The following is a 24,858-nucleotide window of genomic DNA, read 5'->3' as shown; positions in this document are numbered from 1 at the left end:
GATTGTTCTTTAGAAGCGGATTCTTGACTCTCAGCACGCCCAAGTTTCGCAGCATGAGATCAACATTCACCAGAGTGGACGTTGTAGCACGACACCAGTCAGCAGCGAAACTTGTTTGTTCAAAGACGCAGAACCATCTGACATGAGATCTAGAAATCGATCAGTTCCTACATACCTTAACTTTCCAGTGTCTTCGAGGCTGTCATCTAATTCAAGTGTGATATCATAGCACCATATTTACAAGACAATATGAAGATGCTCTTACTTACTAACCGTTGAATAGATTCTAGAAATACACCGGCGCTACACCACCTGCCTAGTAGAACCCCGGGCCCTCAGCGGCCAGCGTCAAGGGCTACTGGACTACGGCGGCGGCCCGGCCCAGTCACTCGCGGCTCAGTGCGCCGCGGCCGGGCCGCCCGGGAATTGAGTGGCGGAAGGTGATCAAGCTGACGATTCCCTTTCAGTGTCGGCTAGTCCGGCCGTGACTCGGTTCCCACTATCATTTTGATCCCTCGGCAGCTCAGCTGGTTCTGTCACTGCCTGTATCTCCGAAGAAGCAGGAGCGGAAGCGGCAGCATCTGGCGGCAACGGACCTTCAGCTGCCACTGCGAGCGATGTCTGTGAGCTAGGTAATGTGTCAACTTCTTGACGGCCATCCGGGGGGACCGATGAATTTATGGCCGCTGCTGGGTCTTTCCGACTACAGGATGGAAGTCACAGTCTAGGAAAGGCAGTCAACGGGCTCTCACCAGCTGGGGCATGCTCCTTCCGGCCGCAGCAGCCAGGGGTCAACGCACTGCGAGTGAAATCGATGACCGCAAGGAAGAATGCGCCTGAACAAGACAGGAGGTTAGTACTATAGCAAGCATTGCATTGAGATCACCATGTTAGGTCTGTGTTCGCATCGTCCAAGCAGACTCCACAAACATCTCCGTCAATCGGCGGCTCTGCATGAACATTACATTATTGTCTGGATGTGAGCACAGTGCCTACCAAAGCTCTCCGGCAGAGATGCAATCAACTCTCGCCGCCGTGCCATGCTCTCCTCGTACTGCGTCCTCGCCCCATGTACAAACGCAATCCTCCAGAGTTCTCCACCTGCCAACACCTGCCAACATCTGAGATGCAGAAGAGTCTGCATCACAAGGCGGAACCTGCTGATTCGGTATCTGCTCTTCCCGCATCCATCTTGACCTCTCCGTGTAAAGGATGCGATGGAAGCAGTAAAACCTTTTACTCGAAGTGAGCGCGGGGGCAGCGAGAGGAGAAGAGCTACTAACATGCCAGCGATCACAGTGCCAATGGCCATAGAGACCCATATCAGGAAGATGAGCGAAATTACATGCAATGCGTTACAGATGAGCTGCGATTCGATCCATGTCAGTCGCTATTGACCAAGTGAAGCCCTCATACCTTGTAGTCAGCATCTGGGCAACTCTGGAAAGGAAACGCCAGGTGTGTGATCCAGCAGGATAAGACGAAGGTGCCTGAAGAAGCATGAGAGAGGATGTCAAAGATCCTCAGCCGCGGATGCGGCAGTTCGTTGGTCTCCCCCTCGCCGTATCTGTGTATTGGTGTCATCCGGCAAGTTCACATGCGGACCCTGACATCACCTGGTCAGAAATGCCTGGAGCCGAACGATGTGAATGAATCTGTAAAACGCATCCAGCAGCGACAAGATCACGTATCCCAGGAGCAGCTTCCAAGAGGTAGAGTCATGGGTTGAGGTCGGGGAGGATAGGAGAGCAGCGATGTAGAGAAATGAGCAACTGAGGGTGACAGCCAGCACGACAGAATGATAGCGAATGTGCCAGCGCTGCACAAGGTAGCGAGCAGGAGAAACACGAGATCGATCTTGGCTGAGACGGACGGGATGAACCCGGTTGTTCATTGGCATGTCCGCGCCTTCGAGGTTTCAAGCACCTCAAATGAGAGCAAGAGGAGGAGGAGCGGTAGAGCCTGTGACCAGATCAACCTGCTTCATCTACTTGCTCCTCCCGCTACGTCGCTCTCGCCTTTCTCCCTCCATGTTCCCCTCTCCCTGCCTCTCGGTCCCCTAGCCATGCAGCTGCCTCCCCAAAGCTGAGCTGACCACCCCTCCTTGCAGCACCACATTGGAATCAAGGACAGAGGGGTAGTGGGGACCGTCCACGAGATACGATACAAGGATCATGGCAACTTCGCCGACGTTGAGAGGACGAGGGAGGCTTCTGGAGGAGGAGGAAGAAGAGGACAAAGGAGAGGCAGGGGAGGGGGGGGATGAAACTGGTGGAGGAGGAGTGTGAGCGAGTGGTAGAGAGTGAGAGCGTTTGTGCTTTCTATCGCCAGGATACAAGTCACTTTGACTGGAGTATTGGCAAAAATCTCACAATACCATTCATTCAATATCAGGAACACGATGGGAACAAAATTCTGGCCTAACAAAGAATGGCTCGACGAACCACTGATGAAATCTCGCACAAGCAATCATCACATTCTCACTCTAGTTGGCCATGTCCTTCATATCAATAACCTGCTCCTTGCCCATGGCAATGAGGACAGTTACAAGAGTGTCGGTTCCCGCGTCGAAGCGCTCCTGGAGCTTCTTGGAGATGGTCTCATCCTCAGGAAGCTTCAAGTCGTCGCGCATATCGCCATCCTTGGTCATGAGACTCAAGAACCCGTCCTCGCTAATGTCGCAAAGCTGGTACTCAGCACGGGTGACGATGGGCTCGGACAGCTGGGCAGAGGCAGGGCAGATAGCTTCGTACTTCTTCGAAGTGAAGATGTCGATGCCGACGAAGTGACACTTGGCTGCTCCGTGCTTTCCAACCTTAGCCTTGGACACGTCGACGATCTTGCAGGGCTGTCCCTTGATCACAAGGAAGCCTCCCTTGCGAGCAGCTCCGGCTTCGATGGGGGTGCAGTCAGCCGCCCCGGAGTCAGCCGCATCATAATCATCATCGGAAGACATCCTGTAGAAAGCAAGGAATCAGAATCTTGCTTTGATGGGATAGGAAAAGTATAGGCCCCAGAGAACCAGCATTCACAGCTTTTGCGTTTCCCTTAACGTAGCAAATTCATCATTATTTGTGATGTATCAGAAGCTTCTACTTCTTGCTTGTCTGAGTCCGAACAATAGCAATCATATCAGGATTATCTCTTCGTTGACACCTCTACTTGGCTACCTCTCTTGAAGAATGTGTAATACAACATCTTCTCTTTCTCTAACGTGTTCGGTAAAGTTCCTTCTATCATCTTGTCGAAACCCAAATCATAGATTACATTTTCGGAGTTACTTTAGGTTGCATTTACCGTCTACAAAGACACCAAGTTTCGTTGATTCACTCAGTGACTACCTTAAATCCTCTCGTGGACTTTTTCCTGGAATCATCGTCGTTTTACCATTTCTTACGAATGGGTATGTTGAATTCAAAGTCTTTCTTTGCAGTCCTTCACCTCATCGTCTCTTCCTCTCGCGTCCTGCCTTCCCTCCCCCCTCCACTTCCTTGCTCTGCATCACAGTCACGTGAATCTCTCACGCACCCACCCCTCAGCCTTACCATGAACGGGTGGTTCTTGAGTACCCCACTTCTTGGTACTCCCCCTTTTTAGAGAGGAAGTAGCACATAATAAACCGTACATGAGGGGAGAAGTACTATGAACAGACATATGAAAAAAGCCTAAGGTGTTCACCTAGCATGCTCTAAGTCTGACTATGCAATACCCCCATGGTACCCCGCCCATCACTACCCTAACCCACCCTGGGATATGAAATGAAATGCTTTAGCTTATTACTTTTTCATGGAAACTTGACTAGCTCGTTTCTGTTGATTTCCGTTGAAAGGAATTTGTCACAGCAAGCGACATGTCGGGGTTTCGTGCGATCCATGCGGAGACGCGAGGGGACAGGCAGTGCCGGGGAGACAAGGAAGGTGAGGCAGCTCTGTACAAGCTCCCATGCAGCCTGCTTGCGACCTGTCTGTGACTCAGCCCGTGTCATCAGCGCTAGAGAAAGAAAGGCTCAAGGGCAGACGAGAGGCCTTTGGCAGGTTCGACGCAATAGGCCTGCTCGGTCAACCCCTCACTCACCCATCCTTGACTTGCAGGTATCATGATCCCGGACCGCTGACTGAGAACACTCCTGGAAGCCTCGGATATGTAAGTTCACTGCCCTCCCTGGCTGCAGTGTCACGTTGTGTGATGGTCACCCGAGCTTGTTTCAGGCTTCAAGAGCCGAGCGGTTTCAGACAGACGCAGCTGCTGAGCTGAAGAAGAACCGCGATGCAGTAGTTCAGGCGAGAGAAGAGCTTCTCAGCGTGAAGAGAGAGAGAAACTTGACACGGGAGGAAAACCGTTGGAAACGAGCGGACGAGGTCAATGCTGCAAGCTCGCTTGCGTAAGGGCTGATGGAGGCACTGCAGGAGTTCAACGAGAAGCTTGAGAGGCAAGCGAGCATGGCCAATGGCGCCAAGGTGACGGACAGTGAGATCGAATGACGTGGCGTGACGGAATAGAGGCAGGGATCGCAGAACCACAGCTCGATCGCCTATGACCCTATAACTCTCGAGTACCACGAGACCCCAGCAGGACAGAAGCAGAAGTACGAGGATGACCTCACCAGGTTCCGAGCTGGCGTCCGCACCGAAAAGTTGCATCGACAGAACTCAGGGAGCGGCTACAACCCCATCACAGTGAGCGTGACGTTGCCAGAGAGTGAGAAGTTGACGTCCAAGCAGGGAGAGGACCTGAGGGCTCCTGTACTGCCTCCCAAGCCCCGCTACCCGAATTGAGGACCATGGGGGATGAAACTGACCACATGTAAGCGCAGTGAAGGGAAGCTGATAGAAAGGGAGTTAAGCTCTTGTGGGAGCTGAAGAGTGGGGGGGTTAAGTAGACGAGCCTGAGAAAGGGAGGAGCAGCATGATTGTCTATTCGACTTGAAATTTCAGCGGCAAGTTGTTCGCCTGCATGTAAAGGATTGCATGCTCAAACTCATGGCTCTTAGTGACAGTGACATCATCCCCATCGCCATCCCTAAAGACAGACAGTCATCACAAACCTCCTCCACCATTGCGCACCTGAAGGACATTCTCGTACCCTTCGCATTCATGGATGGAAACGACTGTCAAATCAATCATGCCCTGACTCCTACCATGATTAGTTACCTTCTGCATTGCCTCAAGCAGTTCTTCGTACGTCTTCACAACATATCTTCTCATTTCCTTTCCAAACGTGACCTTCACGCTGTATGTTTCATGAGGAGGGCTGGATGACAAATTTTGTATTTGATCCCCCGCATTTTGAGGTTCTGTGTGTATGCCATGCCCATCAACTCTGTGGCCAAGTGTGAACATCAAAACATGTCTATATTGCGGACTTGCCTTTCCATACGCTTTGAGTCAAATTCATTTTCATTCAATCCCGGGAGCAGGAATGTGCTGATATCATCCTGTTGATAAGATGAAGAGCTCTTACAGTTGTTATTGCCGATACCTCTTTGTCTTCTCCTTCTTCTTCTTCTCCTTCTCCTTCTTGAACTGACCCATCTCCATCCTCCTGCTTCTCAAAATCTTCTTCTCGACACAACTGGAGGCTCTCAGCACAAACTCTGGATTTGCCATGAGTAAGCAAAGGCTGGCATGTACTTCCGGTCGCACCTTCTCCTAAATGAGTTAGAGTCGCATCGCATCACGTTGCCGCTGGAAGAGCACAAGTGTCTCGTCGCCTCCAGGAAGAAGCTCTCCCAGTCCTCCAGCACCTCACTGCACATGCTCACGAGCATTCGCTTCACCCACCCGCCTGTCGCTCGGTTCGTCGAGACGTTGGAAGTGAAGTGAGGCAGGGGAACTCCACCCTCGTCGAGCTGGTGGTGGGTGAGCGACGTCAGATGGACTCCTGCTCCTCTACCTGCAAGCCAAAGCGAGCCATCCCCTCTTCGCAGAAGTCTTCTAACATGATGACAAGCTCGCTCTGTGTTCGTCAGACCCCGACAGAGAGTTTGGTGGTGGTGATGGTAAGAACAGCAAACTGAGGAGAACAGTACTTTAGTAGCCTTCTTTCCTTCATTTTGTCGCTTGATGACCAGGTTGGAAAGTTCAGCGACAGACAGAATGCAAGCTCCGCATTTGAAATATTTGGCGACTGAAAGGCAGCTGACAGATGATCGAAAGCAAAACAAGAACACCTGAAGGCTCGCGGAAGTCAGGAAGCATTCCGCATGCGTGGTCCTTTCCGCACTGAGACGAGGTTGAGAAGATATAAAAATTGTCCACTCGCTCTGAAGCTTTCTCACCTCCAATTCGATAGCGTCGGACATGAAACGAAAAAGTAGAAACACAAGCTGAAACACCAAACTTCTCATCTAGGCTACAAGCAAGCTTCAGTATCATACTTGTCATCTAGCAAGGCTACAAGCAAGCTTCAGTATCATACTTGTCATCTAGCAAGGCTACAAGCAAGCTTCAGTATCATACTTCTCATCTAGCAAGGCTCTACAAGCAAGCTTCAGTATCATACTTCTCATCTAACAAGGCTACAAGCAAGCTTCAGTATCATACTTCTCATCTAGGCTACAAGCAAGCTTCAGTATCATACTTCTCATCCTAGGCTACAAGCAAGCTTCACGTCATCACAAAAAAAAAAGGTCATCACCCCATGGAGGTCAAATCAGGTTTTCATTGAGGCGGGTTTGTAGGTTTTATCCTCGTCCTCCTTTTCAGTCAAATAAAGGATCCTTTACAGGAAACGAAGGATGTTGTGTTTACGGGTAAGAACGAAGAAAGGATGTTGTGTTGTGTTTACTGGCATTCATGATCCACCACAAGTTTATCACTCTGACACTTGTCTCGTCCTTTCAAGAGGACACTCTTTCTTTCCTTGGCTTGACTGCGGCGATAAAACTTGTTGACCTGATCGCTTGACTTGTGTATCGCGCAGTAGATCGCCCTCCTGCCTCTCTCCTGCTGCCAGTCAGCCGTGCGAGGAAGACGCTCAAGCACCTTGCTGCCGTAGATGGCGAGGGCAGAGCATCCTTGAACCTGGAGGACCCGAGGCAAGGGCGAGAGACAGCCGGGAAGAGAGGAAGGGACACAAACAAGTCAAGCAAGGCAGCGACGAGAAGGGGAAGAGCCTGCTCTCACCTCGCATTGCGCATGAACTTTATCTACGTGACCTGGCAGCTTGTGCTTGGCGCCTTCTTGCTAGTCAGTTGAAGATGCGCATGCGAGCTCTCACAGAATCTTGGCTTAGAGTCTTGAACCGGGGCATAACAAGGTCTTGTGTTGCATCTGCAGTAGACACAGCAGCATCATGAAGCATCGTGAATCAGGTGGTGCTGCCTCGTACCCATGCGGATATTCACACCGCGGGTGCAGCAAGTCAACGTCTGTGGAAGACTTGTGCTTGATGCAGTGAGAGGCATTCCTGAGGGCTGAGACTCACGATGCTCCTCCTCTCCTCCCTCCTCTCTCACTTCAGAGGTGTCCGTGGAGGCCCGAAGATCGCCATCCGCTTGCATCGCAAGCACCATCTTCCCTGGGGAGCGATCAAAAAATCTGCGAGCAGGGGGATCCAAGCAGGATCAAACCTTGAGATTCTTCCTCATCGTTACGATGCTCATGTTCCCTCCCTCCAAGCTTCTGCTGCAACCCAGGCAGAAGAACGCCAGCCATCTCGCTTCCGTGTCCTGTGACACGGCCCCGCTCGAGATCACGCTAGTCCCACACACAGCACACCTGTGCATGGGAGAGGCCCCGCAAATGCTGCAGGGCCCGGGCGATAGGAAGGAGGTTGAAGAGTTTGCATGTAGCGTCGACATGTCCTCTCGAGTGAGAGGTCGACAGGCTCTCTTGAGACAGCAGCATGAGATCCCTCCGGCTTCCCGCTCTTGATCGGTGCCATGCTCACATCCAGCAGGGAACCCCTGCAAGCGACTAAGCGTGTGAGCTACGAGGAGGAGGAGGAGGAGGGATCTCATCCATGCCGCCTGCTTCCCCTCTCGCCATCCTCCCATGTCCTCCTGCTTCAGCAGATCGAGATCCCGCGCTCATCTTGGCGCGGGCGCATGGATTGCAAGGGCCCGCATCCCCCCTCAGTCACTTGCTACTGTCCGACTATCAGCACCCAGATCAGCACCTGTATCAGCACCCTGATCAGCACCCTGATCAGTACCGTCAAGCTTTCAGTCGCAGGGCTGCAATCTGACTTGGTTAAGACGCTTTATGACACTAAGATGCGTTTGACTTGTTAAGACGCTTTATGACACTAAGATGCGTTTGACTTGTTAAGACGCTTTATGACACTAAGATGCGTTTGAGACAGCCTGCCTAGGAACAAACCTGATGTTGAAGTCCTGCAGACCTGCGACTCCTTCGGCTTCTCCGCCAACCGTTGCGTCTTGCCCTGAGCCCAAGGGCCTGCAGGTGACGAAGGAGCCATGGCAGGACCGCAACTTGTACTGCCAGGAGAGTCAGCACGAGCTCCTTGGCTCTCCTCACGCTCGTCTACCTTGTCCTTCGCAGCCCGCAGCGTGAAATGCTCCCAATGCGTCGCCACGTCATGCAGGCCTAAAAAGCCGTCGGGGAGGAGCGACAGAAAGCGACCACTGGATTCAATTTCAGCTGTACGGAACTCCCAGCTGTATCTCACCTGGACGTTCGAAAGGCGAAGCGCCTTGTCATGCGCTCTTGATCTTGCGGTCGCTGCTCTAAGGTGAACCAGCTCTTCTCGTCTTGGAACTTCGACCCGTCGCAGCTCGCGACCACTTTCTCGTCCTCGTCCACTGGCGACCATCTGTCAACAGCAGCAGCACTCCAGCACATGCTCACCTCTCAACGCAAACCTGTCTCCTGCGAGCAGCTGGACTTTGACGCCATGGGTGAGCAAGGGAATGGCGAAACGAGAGGGCTCCACGCGTGTCTGCTCCCACACGCACTGGCGTAACCATTCCTTGTCTACGATGTGAATCTTGTGCTGCTGAGCCTCCAACACAACCTGCGGGGCCATCAGGCTCAGCTCGCGCCCAGCTGCTCTCACCGCTGCTGGAGGAGCCTCGTGGTGGCTGCTGAGAATACAGTAGACGGAGGAGTCGAAGGCGGAGGGGATGGCACCGGCCATGCGCAAGATTCCCTCCATCTCAGATCGAAATGCCGCGGGGCCGAAAACGCTGACGCGCACGGAGCTTAAGCAGCGCGCGAGTTGAGGAGTCGGAGAGAAATCGTTTCCTGACTTGGTGAACGAGTATCTCTTGCGGCTCTTGGGGTCAAAGCCGGCGTCAAGCATGTACGAGTGAGGAGCGAGCAGTTGCTTCTCTGTCACCTGCATCATCTGACGTCATCTTCACTCCTCCTCCCGGCACCAACTCACGCAATCGACAATCCATTGGGTGCCCACGGGAGGTATGCCAGCAGCCAGTCCTGCGAGGTACTTGAAGGTCTGACAAGGAACCGAGGACAAGATTAAAGCCTGCATGAGAGAAGCGACGAAGAAAAGAGAAGGAAGTCAGTCGCAAGGGATCTCAGTTTGCTCGGATAACTTACTTTCACATCCTCTCGCTCGTTCATGCACTCTTCTACTCTCTCCATCACTTTCCCTCCATGTCGATTTATGGTGGCAACAAGTCCTTCGCGTCCGCAGCTTCCTCCGAAGTGTGGATCGTTGGTTCGGATTGAAGTGATGATGAAGTTCACGCCTGAGAAGAGCGAGGAGGACGAGGCCAGGTCATCAACTAGTTCATCGCGGCCTGCAGCATGCTAGTCAATCACCTGGCAGGCCTGGTGCTCAAGATCACCTCGCGCATCCTCTCCACCCTCTTCATCAAATTCTGAGAGACCAAACACTTGGCTGCATGACGCGTTGATGTCCTGTTCAGCCTGAGAGAGAGCAGAGAGAGGTGGAGGAGCAGCGAGGGGCAGAGGAGGAGGAAGAGCAGGATCGGCGTCCCCCCGGCACAGGAGGGGGGCATCGTCGCCTAGTCTCTGCAGTTTTTTCAAGGCAGGAGGTGATTGGATTCGACGCTGCTCGAAGGAGCAGGGAGAACACAGGGAGAGCGGCTCCCCGTGCGAGTTATCGTACCAACCTTCCGACCACCTCGCGCCACAACGCCGACACAGGCCTGGGATCATCTTGACGCGGAAGGAGGCTCCTCCTGCAGGAGGGGCGGCAGCTGCTCCCCCAGCCATGTAGACTTGACTAGCCTCACAGGACGAGGCACTCGGTTGAACGTCTTCCCCTTCCCAAGCGTCTTCATTGTGCTCTCCAGACTCTTTCGGAAGAACGAGCCGATTGTTCGCGTGGTAGAGAAAGCAGACGTCGCAGATCGTCCCGAGAGCGCTCTCATGCCACTCCCTCGAACGACTGACGGCACACTTGACGCAGCAGCCGGGGAGAAGTTTGTTGCCCTTCTTCCTCTTCTTCTGCTTCGTATCATCTGCATCTTTGTTTGAATCGTTCGTTCGCGTTGCCTGCTCATCGGATGCCTTATCATGTACATCGCGAGTCTCTGCCTCCTTTTCACTGTCTCGGACTCTGCTCTCCTCCTCCTCTAACATTCCTCGTCTAACGTTTCTTCTTGGAATCAGTAAAATCTTCACACACCGTGTCAAGAAGTGGACTGCAGAGGTCGAGCGAACTCACCGGCGACTCCTCACGTGACGTCTGTCCTCCTTCATCATCCGACTTCTCCTCCTCAATTTCTCCAAACTTTCTCTTCGAGTCTCTGCAGCCGGGTTTGACTCAGCAAGTCACGCCATCATTTCAACCGCTTCGACTGACCTGCCTCGCCCGCTCACAGGGGACGCAAGGGACGCAGTCGTCCCACCATCGACTTCCATGCGACTGGACGCAACTCGAACGACTTGGAGGGCATCGCGCTCGTTACCATACTCGTCAACCTCTTCACGTCGCCATCGTGCGGCACTGACAGTCTGCTTGTCGACATTTTCTTTTTGTTTGTCGGGGAGTTCAGGTGGCATATGGAGTAATCTTGCAGAAGGATTGGATTTCGATAGCTTGCGCGTTTCCTGCAGCAGATGCTGTGAGAAGATTTCGCAACATCAAGGGAATTTAAGGGGCTTGCCTCAGGGTCCTCATCTTGTGTGTCTGAATCATCCGCATCGTTCTGAGGCTCCTTGTCCCTGACTCCGCAAGCTTGCGAAGCCTTTGTTTCCATATGATCTACTCGATCTGTCTGTGATGCTGTCTCGCAAGCAGTGAAGTCTGACTTCACTTCTACCGCATGATTGACTTCCAAGTGCAACTGTGATGCTTCTTTTATCGCACGCTCCTTATCTCTGGTTTCTCTTGCAGATGTCAGGCTCTGCTGCTTGTTCTTCACCATCTGATCTTGACTGACGTCTTCAGGAGGCTACATCAGAATCAGCTCAGCTCATGCGGATCAGAGCATAGAAAATTACCTGATGCTTGTCTGAGAGTTGATTATCCTTGGTCATGAACAAAGATTTCTTGACAGCAAACAACCCCGCCGCAGGTGTCAGCTTGTTCAGAGCCACAGAGGATGGTCGTGTGAAAGTCGAAACCTTGACACCCATGACTGAATCTTGAGATTTGACATCGGAAGAAGCTTGACTCGCAAGCTCAAACTCCTCGAAAACCTCGTCTCGCGCCCTTCTGTCTTGGAGCAAATTCAGGAGCGGGGCTGTACCTCGAACAAGCTCTTTCATCTGCTCAGAAGACTCTTCATCGTGAATCAAATGAAGTCGCATTGGAGCTGCTGCATTCGCTGCTTGTGTGCCTTGCGATGTTGTTTCCGTGCTATCAAGAGCTGCATCAAATTTAGTAGCCTGCCAAGGGAACGCTTTACTGTACCTTCATGGCAAATTTGTCGGATATGAACATGAAGAATCTCAGCAGGAATGTCAGTGAAGTTAGCCGTCCTCGCACTACTACTGGCAGAGAGTGCCTCTTGTTTCTGTGAAGCGATAGGGCTGTAGCAGAAGAGGGGCTGCTCCGCTTGTGCTAGATCAAGGCAAGTCAGTCCTAAGCAGCTCTAGCAGGTCACGGGCCTCACTTGACTGGGGTTCAGAGGGGAGCGAACAGAGCTGAATGGAAGTGAAGGACGCTTTCTCTCTCTCTATGTCGCATCCAATCTTAACACGTTCTGATTCCACATGCACTTGATAGTCGCGCTTCTCATCGCAATGATTTTCTGCTGTTGTGCCGTTGTAAACCTGCGTCTCCTGATAGTCCTCCATGTTGATGTCTTGTTCAGCATACAAAAGCTCTCCTGCCCCGTGCCATGTACTCTTCTCTCCTTCGCCTCCTCCCATGTTACTGATTGCCATTCCCGCCCGCAAGCCCGTAACTCGCTTAGAGTGGGTGTGGGCCAAGAGAATGTTGGGGGTGGGGTAGGCAAACAAAGCCTAGGGGTAAAAAAATGCGAGGCAAGAAGAGATGGGGGAGCGAGGGAGCGAGGGAGGGAGGGAGGGAGGGAGCGAGGGAGCGAGGGAGCGAGGGAGCGAGGGAGGGAGGGAGGGAGGGAGGGAGCGAGGGAGCGAGGGAGGGAGCGAGGGAGGGAGCGAGGGAGGGAGCGAGGGAGCGAGGGAGCGAGGGAGGGAGCGAGGGAGGGAGCGAGGGAGGGAGCGAGGGAGCGAGGGAGGGAGCGAGGGAGGGAGCGAGGGAGCGAGGGAGCGAGGGAGCGAGGGAGCGAGGGAGGGAGCGAGGGAGCGAGGGAGCGAGGGAGCGAGGGAGCGAGGGAGGGAGGGGGAAAAGGAGGTTGAAGAATAGCTAGAGGTAGATGGTCAATTTCGAAGAGTCCCTTGCAGACAAGAGGTCGACTTGCTAGTTCTACCTGCTAGCACTATTGCTGATGATGAAGATAAGTAGCAGGTATCAGCCGACATTGTGCTAAATCAGACCAACATCTATCCTTTCGATATGCCATGAGCCAAAAGGTGACAAGACATTGATTTACAAGGAAACTTTCAGCTTCTTGTTCCAACTCGGTTGAGATCTTAATCCAGACAAAATGGAAGGTGCTTTGAGCATGTTGCAAGATTACAGCGAGTTTGCTACTTTCTACGGATCCTTCCTCTTGAATCAATTGTTGTACTGGGTTCTCCCGGAAAGGGGGGAGGATGCGCCGCGGCTCAAGTCCTGCTATCTTTCGCACATCCACTGTGCCGTAACCATCACAAGCTGTCTGATCTACTGGGCAACCAACGAGGTGGACGTATTTTCTCCTAAGTTCATGGTTGAAGGGCCGGATGGTTTGCTGGCATCGTGGATGAGGTGTACAGTAGCTTTCTCGGTGGGCTACTTCGTGAACGACTTCGTGCTCATCATGATGCACCCATCGGTTGGTGGAGCTGATATGATTGCTCACCATATCATCATCGGAGGCTTCTTCATTCTCGGGCTTCTCGACAGGTTTAATGAATGTGCTTGTGTGATTGTAACCTAGCAACAGATGCTGTACTCCTTACCATTTTCTCTTCATAATTGAGGAACTTTCTACCCCATTTCTAAACCTTCGATGGCAGTAATTCTTTTTTGCATTTGTTTCTATCTCGAATTCTGCTGCTGCATCTCTTCGAAATATGCGACTTATCCCTTCTTCTGTCAGGTTCAGACATCAAAAGAATGGAGCAGTTTATCAAATCTCTCAGATTTTGTTCGCAATCCTGTTTTTTGTGTCTCGCATCCTCGTTGGAACCGGTAACTTCACTCGCTCGCTCTCTGGATTGATTGCATACAGGGTTGGTTTGGGCATCAGGATTGTGGATGCTTCCCGAATACATTCTTAGCCAGCCCAGTCGCCTCCGTCAAGTTCACCTCACAGCCCAGCTTGCTGCCTGCACTCTGAGGTGATTTGGAATGCCTTACAGCCGACCAGTAAGACATGGCAGTCGAGGACTGAACCTTTTCTGGTTCTGGAAGATAGTGAAGATTGTCATCAGAACAGCAGCATCCAAGAACGCTGAAAGTAGCAAGGCCAAGTGAGAGAAGGGGCAGAGACAAGGCATGGTGGTTAAGCAATCATGTCAAGTTTTACATGTTTGCGTCATGAGCAAAATAAAATTCCTTCTTACGGGAAAAATTGATGAGTCAACTAAAATGTTTAAAATATCCTAAGGAAACATATCATGTTCGCAAGAGCTGCAAGATAAAATCTATGTGCATTCGCTCGTCGGAGCCTCACCTCGTTTGCAAGCACGAGCCAGTTGCAAAACCTGAAACGCAGATCAGCACGAAGTGAACACGAGCATCGCAAAAAGATTTGAAAAGGAGGAGGTACAACCGATTAAACAAAGAACACTCCTACATCAAGCAAATCATCCCTAATATGGTTTCAAGAGCCCCTACAAACTCTTGAGGTGGTAAGATAACTTTAAATACGCAACATCCCAAGATTTTCTTAATGAACCTCTCGAATCGTCTCCACCGTCTTGGTCTCAAAGCTCACCTGCTGCATAGTGGAGGTGGCTTGCTTATCAAGAACTCCTGTGGCTTTCAGGCCTGGGAGAGGAACTTGCCCAGGCAAGCATCCGCTAGAGTCGCAGTAGTCCCCCAACGCCGCCGGCGCAACATACAAGCTCGTCCACATTGCCCTCCTTGCTAAATCCGGCGCTGTGCCCTCATCCCCCCATTCGCTGACCCGGGGCCTCAGGCCTGCCTCAGGCTCAGGTCACGGAGGTGGAACTCGCAATAAAAAGGTCTAGTACCGGTATATTTGTATGATATTTGAGGGGTACCTTTTCGAGAGGGGGTGGGTGAGTTTGCAGGAAATCGCCATGGCAGCAAGGCGGCGACCAGGTTGAAGGATGATTAATTCAGCCTGTGCAATGATGACTGCCTCCTCCCGGCAGTCCTCCCGGATTCCCCCTTGACTCGTGACTACCCAGCGCCGTACTGAGTCTACTACCATCATGATCGGACAGAGTGGATGTCATGAATGCTTCATTGCGCGAACTTAAGAATCGACAGGAGGCTTCAGCAGGAGCCATGTTGTCGCCTGAGAGGGTCGGGCAGAGCTCAGTAAGCCTGAGTCTCAGCATGTGGCGGCTGTGGAGCCTCCGAGTCACTGACCTTCGGTTCAAATTATGCAGCACAGAGAAGAATCCCCCGGGCATCGACTTGATCATCTGCAGGTAAGCTCATGCCCCCGCCTCCTATCGCGACTGCCCAACCTTGGCGAGGCGGACCTCAAACTTTGCCTTCCTCAACACCTTCACTGCCTGCGCCAGGCTTGTGAACATTTTGACTGAGAGTGGAGACTCTGACCTGCAAAGCGGCGATGAACTCAAGCATAAAGACTTCTTCCTGAGATCTTAGTGAGTGGTCGCCAATGCTCCTTCTACCTGATGACCTTCCAGGGCTCCGACTCCGCCAGCAAGGCTCGATATTCACCTGAACGACTTTCAGTTTGAATTCAAGGGAAGATCTCGTTGGGTTACGAAAATATTCCATGGGCGTGAGCGAGTCTTGTGCTTTACCCGCCCTAAACCATAATGAGGAGATAGCATGTGAGACGCGTCGTCACCGTTCTTCAGCAACAATCTGAGACAGTCTGTCACACATCATTCATGATCAGCAGCAAACCACGTACATCGTTGATACTTGGTTTTCCATCTCTTTTCACAGTAAATATTCGGAAACTAGAAAAGCTTGATCACAGAGGAAATATAAAGCATGACAACCCTTGCTGGTCTTCGATCTCGTGGCGGAGAAACATTGTAGTCAAGGATGAGCTGGCTGCCTGAAAGTTGCCATACTCCACCTGAAGCATGATCACTTGTTTGCCCTGCACCACACAAGTAATACTATACTCTGAGAATCTCGTCGAACCTATCAGTATGCCACTTGACCACCTTGTCGCGGTGAAAATCGAACTTGACTCGATGTATCGCTTGATTGGTCAACTGATCGCAAACATCACAGGAGCTCATGAGCGAGGGGGGAGAGCCTCGCTTGCATCCACCCACCAAGAGGATTCTGGTCTGATCTGCTCCCCATTCGTTCACTGAGGAGACCATGTAGCCCTTGAGGAGCCTCTCTCGCTCGCCTGTTTTCGTACTGCCTACGGAAGTCTCCTGGCAGATGCTCCGAGTTCAGAGTCAGCGAATTTGACGTGCAGGAATACCCGCATGTCGTCAACTTCTCCTTCTTCCCTCTTTCGTCCCAGAACTCTGCCTGGAGTCTCAGCCCAGCAACAGCAGGAGCCTCTCGCATACTCTTGTGCTGCCTTGTCAATGGCTGCTCGTTGAATTCCGTTTGGCTTCAAACTGTCACCTACATTCTGAGACAAACGAGGGTTATTTACCTGCCATAAGTGATGCAACTGCAAATACGTCAGTGCGAGTCATGCCCGTTCCTAAAGCTTACCTTCCCGACGTCCTTCAGCAGCGCAACTATATATTCCTCGTTTCCCGCCCTTGCAGCGTCCAAGAGCTCAGCCTGAAAAGTGGTCAAGCCACCAGTTATCACTTGATTGATTGACAGTGAACCTCCAACGATGAGAATTCTTCTGCCATTCCGTAGAGCCCCTGCATCCAGCCACGAGTGAACACATCTTCACTGCCTCTTTCCACATGATTCATTTGGCAGTAAAGATTTAATCAAAAAATATGCTTGATCCTCAAGCATAGTTCGAGCTGCCATATCGTCATACGACTACACTAGAGCATATCGTCATACCGCTACACTAGAGCATATCGTCATACCGCTACACTAGAGCATATCGTCATACCGCTACACTAGAGCATATCGTCATACCGCTACACTAGAGCATATCGTCATACCGCTACACTAGAGCATATCGTCATACCGCTACACTAGAGCATATCGTCATACCGCTACACTAGAGCATATCGTCATACCGCTACACTAGAGCATATCGTCATACCGCTACACTAGAGCATATCGTCATACCGCTACACTAGAGCATATCGTCATACCGCTACACTAGAGCATATCGTCATACCGCTACACTAGAGCATATCGTCATACCGCTACACTAGAGCATATCGTCATACCGCTACACTAGAGCATATCGTCATACCGCTACACTAGAGCATATCGTCATACCGCTACACTAGAGCATATCGTCATACCGCTACACTAGAGCATATCGTCATACCGCTACACTAGAGCATATCGTCATACCGCTACACTAGAGCATATCGTCATACCGCTATACTAGAGCATATCGTCATACCGCTACACTAGAGCATATCGTCATACCGCTATACTAGAGCATATCGTCATACCGCTATACTAGAGCATATCGTCATACCGCTACACCAGAGCATCTGTTGTCTGGACATTTCCATCTTCTCGTTTAGTTCTGGACTGGGTTTGGTAGCCCCTTGTAAAAAGTGAGCCCGGCTAATTCAGTTTGGGGAAACTCTACAAGCTGATCGCCTCAATGCAGAAAATGGCGGCCGTCATGCGCTGGCTCCTAGTCATGCTGTCGGTCTGTACCCACGTGAGAGGCTTCATCCCTCAACTCCTCAAGCCTTGTCTCCTCACTCGCTTCCACTCCGTAAGCTCATACTACCAATATCCTCCTCTCCCCACCCCTCAACGTTCATTCACCCGAGTGTACATGTCCGAAAACTTGCCGAAGAACATCAAAGACTCATTGCAGCAGCTTCGAGACGCAATGCAGGCAGCTCTGTCAAGCAAATGCAGTAGGATGGACATTGAGTTTCCCTACGGATCCAACATCGGAGTGGAAGGAAGAAAAACAGCGACAGACTCCGAGGTTCCTATGGTAATGCAGGATGATGCTCAAGCGTCAGATCGAGAGCTGGCGCGAGCAATGGTGGAGATGTTCAGGGGAACAGAGATAGAACAGAATCTTGTTGTTGCTTTCATGGACTCACCTCAGGCAAACAAGGCGACGAAGAGATGGGCAGGAGCGTTTGCTGGGAAGGTCATCGTGTTGGACTCCAAGCAGAACAAGAGACCGGCAAGAGCGGGAGGAGGAGGGTTCGGAGCGAGTGTGAAGGGAACTGCTGTGAAGGCCAAGACCAGTGCGATACCTGAAGGAACTGAAGTTCTTATCGTCGTCAGCCCCAGTGTCAAAGATCTAAAGGCGCTCGAGCAGATCTGCTCGGAGGTTGGAATGGGCTGTCTTGTCATCCTTGCCAACGCTCGTCTTGACGAATTGAATTATGAGAGTGAGTCGCAGGTGAGTTTGACTCCTTCTTCCTCCTCCCTCCCCTCTTCTCCCTCCCCCTTTTCATTCCTCTTGCTTCCCTTTCTCTTCCTGCAATCCATGCTAACATATCCAAGCGCAACTTTTTCCTCAACGAATTCGAGCGCGTGTACCATCTTAGGCCGTCGCCGTCCCCGAGTTGGAACGGAGGCGTTCTCTTTCGTGCCTTCCCGGTGATTTGCCTCACAAGTGCACTTTGTGTTGACTGCTGTAGGGTGATTGGGTTGTCGCCATGCCGCGCAAAATTGGACCCCCGAAGGTTCTGTATAGAAGCTCGCAGAAGGTGCATAAGCGCAGGCACTTGCACGCTGAATGACTCGATCACAGCCGTCTACGGAAGTTATAGACGTTGCCCTGCGCAAGGAGAAGGTAGGATTTCTGTTCGTTGTCCGTCTTGATGACTCTGGATGTATTGCAGGAGGCAACAGAAAGCTCTGGTGGCTTTCCCAATCCTTTTTCTTTCTTTCAATAAATTTGGACACCACAATTTGTGGTCATGCTCTCACCTTATAAAGTGTGCATACTACAAAACCACCATCGTCCAACTCTAGAGCTCCTTCTCAGCTGCCTTCTTCTTTCCCTTCTTCTTAAGCTCGAAGTTGGTACCTTCAGCCCTTTTAGCCACCACAAAATGTCAAAACATAGCAAACATACCGGCATTCTGCTTGATAAATTTTCGGAATCCCTTCACAGTCCTGCGCGAAAGCTTGAGATTTTGAAAGAGGAAGACACGTCCTCGCACACCTATCGCCGTTGTAATCCATTGAGGTTTTATCAGTGGCTTTGAAGAACTTTATAGTTGGGAATCCCTATTATCAAGAAAGAAATTATCGGCTGCTCAAGACAACGAAAACGAAATGCAAGCAGACTCATCCAAATTTCACCTGCACGTCGATATTCGATGGAGGATCGTTTGCTGTTGCATCCATCTTTGCAATCACGACACTACACGAAATATCAGAATCGATCTTGTACACAATGAGACTGAAACCTGTCGATATCTTGAAACTCTTTGCCGAGCTTATCATAGATGGGTGCCAGTTGTTTGCAATGACCGCACCTGCTCAAACTCAGCTATAGCTTTCCAAGACAATTGCGATTGAACCAGGGGGCATAAAATTCGACAAGCACGTCCTTAGAGGGATCCATGACAATCTCATCAAAGTTGGCCCCGACGAGAGTAGTCACTCCATGCTCATCAACCACGTTAGCGGGAAGCTTCTCGGACTTCCTGTGCGGCTTCAACTCTCCGTTGAGATAACTGCTCAAGAACTTCGCTAGTTCTCCATCTTTCGTCAAGGTATCCTTGGTTGGACCCTTATACTTGGACATTCCTTTCTCGCCTGGTGAAGGACTCTTGGCGATAAACACGCAAGGAGTCTCCTCTTTGTCTACTCCGAAGTAGTTCAAGACATTGTCGTTCTCGTTTCTGACCAGAACTGCAATAATCTTTCCATAGTTCGCCTTAGCATTTTCCTTGAAAGTCTTGATTGCTTCTTCGCAAGATGAAGATCCAACGTCGCAAAAGAGAAGAACTTGCGACTTGATCGGGCTTCCAAAGATCTTGCCAGAAGTTGCAGCAGAAAATTCAACGACAAAAGGCAACTGATGTATTCCAATCCAGCTTTCAATGTCGGCTGCATTCATAGCACCACTGTACACGACAGCTTCGTGCTCAGCATCTCCGCTAAACTTCTTGTACAATACCACATCTCCACCCTTCTGCTTTGCATGTTCGTGCACGCTTTTCTCATGTGATACTCCGAATTCAACATCGTCCATCTTCTTTGCAACCTTCTCGAACTCTTTCCAAGCATCTCCTTCCTTCGAGTTCAAAAACCCGACAACCACCACCTCGGCTTTGTTCTTGAAGTCATCAAGATGTGAGGTCTCGTTCAGTTGCACTGCTGCTGGTCCCATGCGCTTCTTGATCCACGTCACGATGGCATCATCTGTTCTACCTCCCTCGTAGTCGGTTGGCTCACCGTTGACAAACCACTTCAATGTGGGGAAACCGCGCACTCCGAACTTTGTGCCGAGTTCCTTGTGCGCGTCTATTGCGACCAGGTCAAGAGCACAGCCTAAATTTACCAACGACTCTCACCAGCATCAACCTTGGCCAGAGCAACCTCTGGGTGTTCTTTCTTGAGCTTAGTTGCCGCCTTCGCATAATGCGGCTTCAGCTGCTTGCAGTGTCCTGTAACAACATTCAGCATGCTCCAAAACTTGCGACGACAGAGCCTCGGCACTCACCGCACCACGGCGCGTAGAATTCGACGAGGATGTTGGGGTACTTGGCGATGGTCTGGTCGAAGTTGGAGGGAGTCAAGTCGATGACGTCTCGCTCGTCCACGTCTTCTTGTCCCCTGCTCACCCCAACCAACCCCACCACCAGCAAGATCAGCAGCGCGCGCATGGCAGAGGAAGTTAGCCTCCAAGGGGGTGGTGAAGGACCCGGTACTGGACCATAGTAGACAGGGGGTAGTATGAGGATACCACAACATATCTAGGGGGTGGGGGTCAGGACTGTCGAGCTGGCAGTCTCTTGGTTGACTTAGTCTCTGACTACCCCCTCATATTATACTGGTATGACCCACCCCATCGTGTTTAGCTCTCAAATGCAACGTTTCTGTAACGGTTATTCAAACGGTCTGTGTAACGATATGGTGCAACGGAATTTAACGGGCAAAAAGGGAGAGACAAAAAAGCATGGCCGGGATGATGGATGGAATGCGATGAGGAGGGTGAGGGGGGGTTCGTCGCCTGCTGCCTCATGTCACCTCTCCCTTCACCTTCACCTCCTCCTCCTCCTCCTCACACTGCTGCTTCCTTCCTGCAACCTTCACCCCGCGGGAGTTGGCTTTCTCCTTCCAGAAATAACCCAGCAGATTCAGGTTCCAGCATCGCAGCCAGCGAGTTCGATCTTGGCAGGATTTCGAGTGAAGGGAAGGGAGGATGTGAACGAAGCTGCCGCTCTGAATCTCCGACCGCTGCACTTGTTTCGATCGCCTCAGAAGAACGATGTCTCCTCCATACACGAGAGGTTGCAAATGTTCCAAAGGAGGTTTTTCAATCCACGGGAAAGCATGTGGCAGAGTTCACATTCACAACCTATGGCCTCCTCGTGGAATATGGTAGAGAACGATGCTCTCTTTCGAGCGGTAAGCACTTTTGGAACCAATTGGCATGCCATTCTGAATAGCTCTGGATATGGATGCCTCCTCAAAGGCCGTGACCCAGCCGCCCTCGACGCTCAGTGGAGGTTCTTGAAGTCAATGGGAAGCAGCAGAAAGCTTGTGCAGGCACCTCAGTCTCCCCTGGCCCAGTCTAAATCGCCGCCGAAGAAGTTGAAGAAGAAGGCAAAGAAGTCCAGGACCGCACTGGAACCCAGGATGGAACCTTTCTCTAGCTCGGAGAAATACAAGGTGTTGAGAGGTATGGAGATCGTCGGCTGGGGGAGGTGGAAGGACCTTCTTTCTATCTATAAGATGAGAAGATCTCCTGACATGCTCAGGTCCTTTGCTGTCAGTCTCATCCTTGCTCCATTGCAACTTGACTTGACTCGAGTCTGCACACCCTCCCGAAGCTGCCGACTGAGATCATGGGTTGGCAGCTCTGATCTCAGCAACGCCTCCTTGTGCTTCTTGCCTTGTCCCACTGCTGACCCTTGCTGCTTCCTCGCTGTGGATCGCAACCTGTTCAGCAGACCTCCAGCAGCACCCAAGGATGACGCCTTGAGGAAGGGCTCGTTCGCCTGGGTCCTCACGGACTCGCTGCCACCATGGCCAGCCGTGACGATCCGAGCGAGTGACAAGGTAAAGAAGGAGAAGAAGAGACGCCAGCAGGCCATCTGCTTCGGTACCTTCGAGCTGATCTCCACCAGCAAACGAAACTTCAAGCCCTTCAAGTCTCTAGTCACTCAGTTCCACAACTTCACCGCAGAAAGCGACGGACTAGACTCGCGATCCACAAATTTCTTGAAGTTCAGCAATGCGGTCAAGTTGTTGGCGGATAAGCCCAGGGTCCTCGACATATACAAGAAGTCCATCATGGATGCTGCAGGCGCGTGGCTGGAGCGAAAGAATTTCATGGCGAGTAAGTCGACCGACGAGGCCATAGAAGAATTCTTTACAACGCTCAAGGCGGAAGAGCACTTGTTGAGAAACATCACAATGCTCTCGAAGAAGGGAGAGAAGTTCAGGTGATCCGATCCTCCTGTTGACGCTGCGCTCTGTGAATCTCACTTGCGCCTCAGAATCGCTCCATGGGTGAGGGAGAGTTCTGGGGAACCCGAATTGTCGACGTCGCTCGTCAACATGTCATGTGAGTGTGGGATATCAGTCAGTCGAGAAGAACTGGAGGAGCACAGAAAGAGTCAGAAGCATGCCGACCTCTTGGCCTTCTGCAGGCTGATGAATGTCAGCAGCCAAGATGGGATCAACGAGATGTTGGGCGAGCGATTCAAGAATTCAGATGTTGCTGAAGACATCAAGAGCCCTAAGTCGCGGCAGGAGGAAGCTGAGGCTCTTAAACCCGTCAACCTTTCCATGTGCAAGCCCGTCGTGTGCCCAAAGTGGGAGGAAGAGCTTCTGATCTTGTCCTCGGAGATTCAGAGGAGGGAGGCGGTGCAGCATCTTCTCCATGAGCAAGCTGATCGTTCTCATCCTGCCACCCTCGAAGAGCTTGAAGGCAACCAGTCGGTCAGCCTCAAAGACGACAAGGACATAGGGCAGCACAAGGCGAAGATTGCGAGGATCGAAGCACTCACTGCAGAGGTGGAGGGGGAGAAAATTTACGGGGCTTACGAGGTGGAGGGGAGAAGCGGGATGGAAGAGAGGGTTGTCTACGGCTGTCGCCCCTGCCGGGTTGTCAACGAGTCCCCACGGGGGCTGCGGCTGCACCTGGCGACTCAGCGGCACTTGTACAAGGTGAGGTGGATGCGGATGGGATGGATTTCCATCAACGGGGAGAAGAGCGACTTGTTCCCCTCCAACCGCTCTGAAATGTACTCTCGCTTCCGTGAAAAGCGCTTCCGTATCGAGGCCAAGCACAGCAACCGACACTGCGCCAAGTGCCGCAAGCTTGGGCTCGTCGTCTGCTGCGACACCTGCCCTCGCGTGCTACATCTGTCTTGCATTCCTGCTGATATTCCTCTTCCCCGATCAGCATGGCAGAGGGACGTGTGGTCGTGTGAGCGATGCTCTGCTGCCAACATGACCAGAACAAAGAGAAGGGAGTCGCAGAAGCTCAAGCCTAGCAAGCGGCTCAAGGCACTTGATGGAGGGAAGGCAAAGAAAATTCGCCGCGCAGAGCTGGGCAGCAAGAGACTGAAGATGTCGAGCTCGACCCAGCAGCTCGATCACGTCCAGCTGGATGACATCGATCAGCCTCTGGTGCTTCACAACTCCTCCTGCTTAGCTAGACAAGTCTCTCCACCTGCTGGTTGCTGCTTCAGCTCGCAAATAGCTGGGCTGGCCGACGACTGGCTCAGGGCGACTTCCTTCTTCAGTCAGGTTGTTCCCTTGCTCGACGTGGGCAACGAGGGCGAGGAGTTGCTCCGTTTCGTCTCCTCCGTCTCCCTGGAAGATGCTGCCTCCTTCTCTTCCGACATGGCTGCTCCCGTCGTTGCCTGGCTGCTAGACCTCTGCTCGCCTCTCAACGAAACCAGCGCAGAGCAAAAGGAAGGGAGTGAGGAGAGCAGAGCTAACAGTCAGGAGGAGGAGAATGAAGGTGCTGAGAAGTGCCCTGTTGCTTCAGCCTCCGAGAACGTCACGTGGCAGACCCGCGCAGCAGGTCTCATGCGCAGAAGCTTTGTGGCTGACGAGATGGGGGGACTAGCGTCTGACCTGGAGGAGGGAAAGGAGCTCCCGCGGGGGGCTTGGTGGAAGGTCGTGGCTTTTCTGTGCGACGAGTCCTGCTCGTCTCCAGCTGTCAGGTTCGCCATGGCGAAGTACTCATCGAACCTGGAGGCGCAAGCGAGAAGGCGGAGGATGGAAGTGCGAAAGATTCGTGAGGTGAAGCTTGTGCAGGAGGGGCTGCTGGTGGAGGTGCTGGACCCTCAAACCTCCAGCTGGCTGGTAATGCAGGTCATCCAGAACTCGTCCAACAAGACGTTCCGGGTTGCGCCTCTCGTTTCTCAGCTCCCACATGCAGATGCAAAGGCAGGAGTCGGCGATCGCATCCTCCGCTTGTCTCAACTAGGAAGCGAATGGCGTTTGGTGTCGAACACGTCGGAGGCACGGCAGGTGCCAGGCAGCGGAGGGAAAGGGATAGGAACAGGCAGCAGGGGCTGCTTGAGAAAGGAGGCACTGGGCTCCGATCGACATCTCAACTTCTACTGGGCAGTCAGTGGATCCTTGTGGAGCTGCGAGCACAATCGCCGGCCGCCTCAAGCTGGAGCTTGTCCAGGTGACCCCTCGGCGTCTCCCCAGCTCCTCTCGAGCTGCTAGTGTGGTGACTGGGAATTTAGGACGCGTGTGGAGTCGCTTTAGCCCCGGAGAATCGCTGGACGCGCTACTGGGATACTTGCTGCCCCACGGGTGAGAGTAAGGAGGGGATGGGGGATGGAAGGGGGGGGGGGGGGGGGGAGAAGGGAGGGAGGGGGTTGAAGCGCTTGAGGAAAAAGGGGGACACCGGAAAGTCGTCTGCTGCAAAACTTTCAAGACATCCGTTGCTTTGAAATTGAATAAATGGTTTCC

General features: G+C 52.1%; 8 protein-coding genes across 8 annotated transcripts; 4 read left to right on the top strand and 4 right to left on the bottom strand.

The window, feature by feature from the left end:
• Positions 1-2,367: 2,367 nt before the first annotated feature.
• GUITHDRAFT_151260 (translation initiation factor 5A) lies at positions 2,368-2,959 on the bottom strand (the record flags this gene model as incomplete). Its single annotated transcript, XM_005837182.1, has 1 exon — positions 2,368-2,959. The coding sequence occupies one exon, from the start codon at positions 2,954-2,956 to the stop codon at positions 2,486-2,488; it is 471 nt and encodes a 156-aa protein (XP_005837239.1). The 3' UTR covers positions 2,368-2,485.
• Positions 2,960-3,850: 891 nt separating this feature from the next.
• Positions 3,851-4,775, top strand: GUITHDRAFT_135420 (hypothetical protein; the record flags this gene model as incomplete). The annotated part of the gene is made up of 6 exons (XM_005837181.1): positions 3,851-3,917; positions 3,989-4,034; positions 4,092-4,143; positions 4,209-4,358; positions 4,407-4,457; positions 4,506-4,775. The coding sequence occupies 6 exons, from the start codon at positions 3,851-3,853 to the stop codon at positions 4,773-4,775; spliced, it is 636 nt and encodes a 211-aa protein (XP_005837238.1).
• A 226-nt stretch (positions 4,776-5,001) lies between these two features.
• GUITHDRAFT_135419 (hypothetical protein) lies at positions 5,002-12,284 on the bottom strand (the record flags this gene model as incomplete). Its single annotated transcript, XM_005837180.1, has 30 exons — positions 5,002-5,019; positions 5,045-5,107; positions 5,151-5,319; positions 5,479-5,541; positions 5,643-5,892; positions 6,170-6,221; positions 6,278-6,325; positions 6,894-7,022; positions 7,125-7,177; positions 7,219-7,271; positions 7,457-7,518; positions 7,571-7,697; positions 7,719-7,906; positions 8,119-8,143; positions 8,322-8,440; positions 8,491-8,587; positions 8,632-8,775; positions 8,825-8,976; positions 9,019-9,300; positions 9,349-9,447; positions 9,522-9,724; positions 9,773-9,825; positions 10,057-10,568; positions 10,618-10,699; positions 10,756-11,003; positions 11,036-11,347; positions 11,397-11,614; positions 11,645-11,764; positions 11,809-11,958; positions 12,011-12,284. The coding sequence occupies 30 exons, from the start codon at positions 12,282-12,284 to the stop codon at positions 5,002-5,004; spliced, it is 4,365 nt and encodes a 1,454-aa protein (XP_005837237.1).
• Positions 12,285-12,967: 683 nt separating this feature from the next.
• Positions 12,968-13,941, top strand: GUITHDRAFT_135418 (hypothetical protein; the record flags this gene model as incomplete). Its single annotated transcript, XM_005837179.1, has 4 exons — positions 12,968-13,368; positions 13,565-13,656; positions 13,697-13,805; positions 13,827-13,941. The coding sequence occupies 4 exons, from the start codon at positions 12,968-12,970 to the stop codon at positions 13,939-13,941; spliced, it is 717 nt and encodes a 238-aa protein (XP_005837236.1).
• A 1,169-nt stretch (positions 13,942-15,110) lies between these two features.
• GUITHDRAFT_104069 (hypothetical protein) lies at positions 15,111-17,264 on the bottom strand (the record flags this gene model as incomplete). The annotated part of the gene is made up of 21 exons (XM_005837178.1): positions 15,111-15,176; positions 15,223-15,261; positions 15,308-15,348; positions 15,396-15,439; positions 15,482-15,498; positions 15,548-15,596; positions 15,639-15,718; positions 15,768-15,860; positions 15,924-16,031; positions 16,082-16,127; positions 16,173-16,261; positions 16,324-16,395; positions 16,446-16,484; positions 16,662-16,694; positions 16,740-16,772; positions 16,818-16,850; positions 16,896-16,928; positions 16,974-17,006; positions 17,052-17,084; positions 17,130-17,162; positions 17,208-17,264. 21 exons carry the CDS (start codon positions 17,262-17,264, stop codon positions 15,111-15,113), a joined length of 1,071 nt encoding a protein of 356 aa, XP_005837235.1.
• Positions 17,265-17,545: 281 nt separating this feature from the next.
• GUITHDRAFT_104068 (hypothetical protein) lies at positions 17,546-18,632 on the top strand (the record flags this gene model as incomplete). Its single annotated transcript, XM_005837177.1, has 5 exons — positions 17,546-18,133; positions 18,238-18,333; positions 18,375-18,443; positions 18,488-18,529; positions 18,579-18,632. 5 exons carry the CDS (start codon positions 17,546-17,548, stop codon positions 18,630-18,632), a joined length of 849 nt encoding a protein of 282 aa, XP_005837234.1.
• GUITHDRAFT_85427 (hypothetical protein) lies at positions 18,612-20,585 on the bottom strand. The gene is made up of 8 exons (XM_005837176.1): positions 20,414-20,585; positions 20,265-20,357; positions 19,266-20,214; positions 19,152-19,220; positions 19,045-19,105; positions 18,905-18,969; positions 18,815-18,855; positions 18,612-18,766 (listed from the first exon to the last, which is right to left on the bottom strand). Exons 1-8 carry the CDS (start codon positions 20,574-20,576, stop codon positions 18,708-18,710), a joined length of 1,500 nt encoding a protein of 499 aa, XP_005837233.1. The 5' UTR covers positions 20,577-20,585; the 3' UTR covers positions 18,612-18,707.
• A 688-nt stretch (positions 20,586-21,273) lies between these two features.
• Positions 21,274-24,703, top strand: GUITHDRAFT_135414 (hypothetical protein; the record flags this gene model as incomplete). Its single annotated transcript, XM_005837175.1, has 3 exons — positions 21,274-22,361; positions 22,416-24,568; positions 24,630-24,703. 3 exons carry the CDS (start codon positions 21,274-21,276, stop codon positions 24,701-24,703), a joined length of 3,315 nt encoding a protein of 1,104 aa, XP_005837232.1.
• Positions 24,704-24,858: the final 155 nt, after the last annotated feature.

Source organism: Guillardia theta (genome assembly GCF_000315625.1).
Source record: "Guillardia theta CCMP2712 unplaced genomic scaffold GUITHscaffold_15, whole genome shotgun sequence".
NCBI lineage: Eukaryota > Cryptophyceae > Pyrenomonadales > Geminigeraceae > Guillardia > Guillardia theta.
The sequence above is the reverse complement of the archived record's forward strand: the minus strand, read 5'-3'. Positions and strand labels throughout refer to the sequence as shown.

Coding starts and splice junctions, on each gene's coding strand:
- GUITHDRAFT_85427 (XM_005837176.1), bottom strand. CDS start 20,576: ATGCGCGCGCTGCTGATCTTGCTGGTGGTGGGGTTGGTTGGGGTGAGC. Junction 20,358..20,413: donor ATTCTACGCGCCGTGGTGCG/GTGAGTGCCGAG, acceptor ATGTTGTTACAG/GACACTGCAAGCAGCTGAAG. Junction 20,215..20,264: donor TCTGGCCAAGGTTGATGCTG/GTGAGAGTCGTT, acceptor TGGTCGCAATAG/ACGCGCACAAGGAACTCGGC.